The sequence below is a fragment of the Vollenhovia emeryi genome, unplaced genomic scaffold, assembly GCF_000949405.1.
Source record: "Vollenhovia emeryi isolate VEMERY1.0 unplaced genomic scaffold, V.emery_V1.0 DF939124.1, whole genome shotgun sequence".
In the NCBI taxonomy this organism is placed as follows: Eukaryota; Metazoa; Arthropoda; class Insecta; order Hymenoptera; family Formicidae; genus Vollenhovia; species Vollenhovia emeryi.
Genome location: NW_011967242.1, coordinates 2265623 through 2269692, shown reverse-complemented (window position 1 = coordinate 2269692; position 4070 = coordinate 2265623). Strand labels below are relative to the sequence as shown.

The window sequence follows — 4070 nt, the reverse complement described above, 5'->3', positions numbered from 1 at the left end:
GACGGCCGTTCTGCTCAGGCCCTGAGCGATCTTGATCGCCGATAGCGATAGAGACAAGTTGCTCGAGCGATATGTCAATAACGATACTGTCAACAGGAAACGTGTATGGATTACAGGTGGGTCTATCAGGGGGGAGATTGAACCAGGCTCGAACGAGCTCACACCTGGCAGACGGTCTGGCGGTGGCGGCGGCATCGGTGGCGGAGGCGGCGGTGGCGTCTTGGGGGTCGGCGGTGGCAGCGGCGGGGGTGGCTCGGGGGGCCGCAGTTCCTCCGGGGGCCGCTCGAGGGACGAGCCGAGGAGGCACACCCTTGGCGGCGATCATCAACCCTCCCTTCATCATCAGCAATTCAACGCGGCGCAGCAGCTGCACCCCCTTCATCCGCATCATCTGCCGCCACCACACGGCCAGTACGGCACCCCGCCCACACGGCACACCACCATGGATCTCGAGGTGAATCTTTGCTCGCGCAACATGTAAATACACACATACTTATTGTTTGCGTGCGATCTCCCTCGAATCTCCATTTCTCCCTCGATTCTCAACGTACCTCGCCTCCCGTGAACGCTTACTCTATCACCGCTAAATCGGCCAACATATTCCCATTCAATTCGAGGTACCGAGAGTCTGCTCTGTCCCTCAAACTGTGACAGACAGAGGCCCCATAAATGTTTAGCTTTCTTCCCCTTTAATTGTGATATGTATCTCTCGTTTCGCGTGACTTCCACGCGAGAGAGTTTCTGTTCTCTGCATAGATACTTTGAAAATTTATATTTATGATACATTTCCATCTTTTGTGGACCGAATAATTCACTTGTTTGTTCGGTTTTTATATGTAATGTTAACTATTACATACCTATCGCACAGATTTATATACTTTGTTTTACGCATTGAATAAGGCAAAGCTCTATAATGTGTGTCTAAAAAGATTTCGTGTAAGGTAAAATTTCTCTGTTTATCTTTATCTTTATATTGAAGTTAGCTTTAATAAGACTTTCCTTTCTTCCTTTTTCGGTGTTTAATGACTTGACCGTTTGACGAGTGACTGAACGTTTTCTTTGGCTACACCGAATAGTCCTTTAATATCGTCAACTATTGTTCGTTTCTGCTTAAACAAATAGCTCAAGAATATAATACTTAAACGCTTTTTAGAAAACTACGGAATTAAGAGAATATTCTTAAATTTGTACTCCAGCTCTCGTGCGTAAATCGAGTAACGAATATTAAAATTTTAATCAACGAATATCACAAATTTACAAAACGTTAATTATTATCGCGCTAAATACTCTACATTTACGCAATCGAATCTCATTTTCTATAAATGGAGTAGAATAGTTTGAGATCATCTTTTATTGTCATCTACTCCAGCTCAGATGCGTAAATCGAGTAACGAATATTAAAATTTTAATCAACGAATATCACAAATTTACATAACGTAAATTATTTGTCGCGCTAAATACTCTGCATTTACGCAATTTAAATCTCATTTTCTATAAATTGAGGGAAAACAGTTTGAGATTATCTTTTATTGTCATCTACTCCTCTCATATTTTCGACAAATGAGACGTGGCACGTGTAAAAATGATCCTCGAATGCATGTGGACGTTATATTCCATTCTGCATAAATAAATAGCTGAAGAATATAATACTTAAACGCTTTTTAGAAAACTACGGAATTAAGAGAATATTCTTAAATTTGTACTCCAGCTCTCGTGCGTAAATCGAGTAACGAATATTAAAATTTTAATCAACGAATATCACAAATTTACATAACGTTAATTATTATCGCGCTAAATACTCTACATTTACGCAATCGAATCTCATTTTCTATAAATGGAGTAGAATAGTATGAGATCATCTTTTATTGTCATCTACTCCTCTCATATTTCCGACAAATGAGACGTGGCACGTGTAAAAATGATCCTCGAATGCATGTGGACGTTATCGGCGACACGCCAGTCTCGCTGACGTCTCCCTACGTGCCGCTGCAATTTAGGACCGTCCGCGTGTGCAACCGAGTGTGCTGCATGAGTGTGTTGCACTTTTTCAAGAACAATACACCGGAACGAAAAATGAAAGCCTAGCTTATTTCGTTTCACGAAGTAAAATCGCATCCACTGAATTTTATTCGCAAATAAAATTCTTACCGGCGTATTATTTACGCTCAGGCATTTTGATAATCTCGGCAAATACGAGTTGCCCCCCCCTAGTTTTCCAGGGTAATGCGGAACGTTCAGTTATCCGAATGTATACGGCGACGCGCGTCGTTCGTCCAACGAGGGAGAAAATCGTTTTCGTATTGAAGGGGGAGACCGTGCGGGAGCGCGTATTTTTCATTTTGAGAATGTTTCATTCAAGACAACCGCACGGATCTACTCGATGCATCACTATCGTGCCGAGGGTCACCGTTTATTTATGACGCACATGAATGCATACACGCTCCGGCTCTTCGCGTCTCGAGCTCCTCTTATACGCCCGAATTTCTTCCCTTCTCTCAAACCGTCGGAGAAAAGTACGGATATTGTTTGCCTTAGGTGCATCCGTCTTATAAGTTATACAACGTTCGCGTTTTTGCGCGATCAAGCGTAAACTGAAGAATGCATCGTAAAACGGAGCAGAATTGATTCCGCTTCCCGCGTATAGCGGGAGCCACATAGGACGCGGAATTTTTCTTCTCGTGATTTCTCTTACGTGCGCGCGATACTCCGAGGTGCGCGAGTGCTATTCTTTTCGCGCGGTGCACTCCGTGAATTGCGATTATGCATAATTAAAATTTTCATAATTGATAAACGCGAAAACTTATGACGTAATTAAGCTCTCATGACGGTTATTGCGAAACTTTCATGAGACGCATTATGTGCACCATAATACTGTTAAACTTAATAATAGATAAAAGATTACCGTATCGTTTGCGTGCTGCAATGTTCTCGTGTATTAATTATCGGAAAATATTGTTAGCACAATATGATTTGCGCGTGTGCGGTTTGATATTCGAAAACTGTCCATACCTTACAAGTTAATTATATTTAATATGCGCGACTCAATAATGCACGCATTTAACGAAAATAACGTATTACGTTTCGGTGCAACCTGATTCACGTATATCGCTTTACGCGATCGATTTAGGAAGAATTTTTTCAGTCGCGCGTTAACTGAAAAAACGAGCGAAATATTATTGCGATACCCGCGGCTTATTACTTTAGCGGGCACTGCGCGGTCAAGGACCGCCGGTAATGAGAGGAAGCCGTTAATTAATTACCATCCACCTACGACGTCCTCGTTTCTTGCGTTCGTCGTTTCCGATAATTGAAGAGTACCGACACACCGAACGTAAACGTATCTACGTGGCTCGGTCCCCTTGACGCCCTAGATTTCCGACTCATTTTTCTGCGCTTTAATTACCTAGACTTGTAACGATAATCGCTTAATAACTGCAAGTAATATTCTGGACTTTGCACGTTGAAAACGTTTCAAACCGGAGTGGCCGTTATTCGTTTATGAATATCGTGCTTTTCTTTTGAATGAAATTAGAATTGAAATCGTATAAGTTAAAATAGTTACGTTTAAAGAAACATTAAATATTCAGAGGACGAGTTTATCTGACAATGAAGACAACAAAGTATACGCTGTGTTTTGTTACCAGTGAACACAGCATCAAAGATACATTTATCACGTCCACATAATAGAAAGAAATTTAGTAAAAATATACACGTTACTTGAATGGATATAACATTTAAATATAAAAAAAGTACCTAGTTTGTATAAATATCCATTTTAGTTGGCGCTATTTGATATCATTACTTTTGTAGAGACAATAAAATCTTTTTTTTTTCTAACAAAATTTATCTAAATAATTCAATTATATAATTCTTGGTTAGATGGTGCTTATACTTGGCGTCTTTTTTCATCTTTTTTTAAAAAGGCTGCTTTTTTAAGGTTCAGGTTGCTTCAATTAAAATTTATTTTCGCTTCCACAAAATTGTTATTAATAGCATGAAAAGTGTAATATGTGCAGGAGAGAAAACGGGGGGAAGGGAATATTGTTATTCCCGCTTGTAAGCTTCATATT

At 40.5% G+C, this 4070-nt stretch overlaps 1 protein-coding gene across 8 annotated transcripts in view; it reads left to right on the top strand.

Moving 5' to 3' along the window:
* Positions 1–358: 358 nt before the first annotated feature.
* Positions 359–4070, top strand: part of LOC105569430 (coiled-coil domain-containing protein AGAP005037-like) — a 92665-nt gene continuing 88953 nt past the window's right edge. For 3 of the 8 annotated variants that reach the window (XM_012025893.1, XM_012025895.1, XM_012025891.1), the window contains exon 1: positions 361–454. In XM_012025893.1, coding sequence (XP_011881283.1) covers positions 443–454 — 12 coding nt within the window. In that variant the 5' untranslated portion in view covers positions 361–442. Of the gene's footprint in view, positions 455–4070 lie in introns of all 8 variants that reach the window. The other 5 variants (XM_012025889.1, XM_012025888.1, XM_012025896.1 and 2 more) reach the window with 3 other exon arrangements.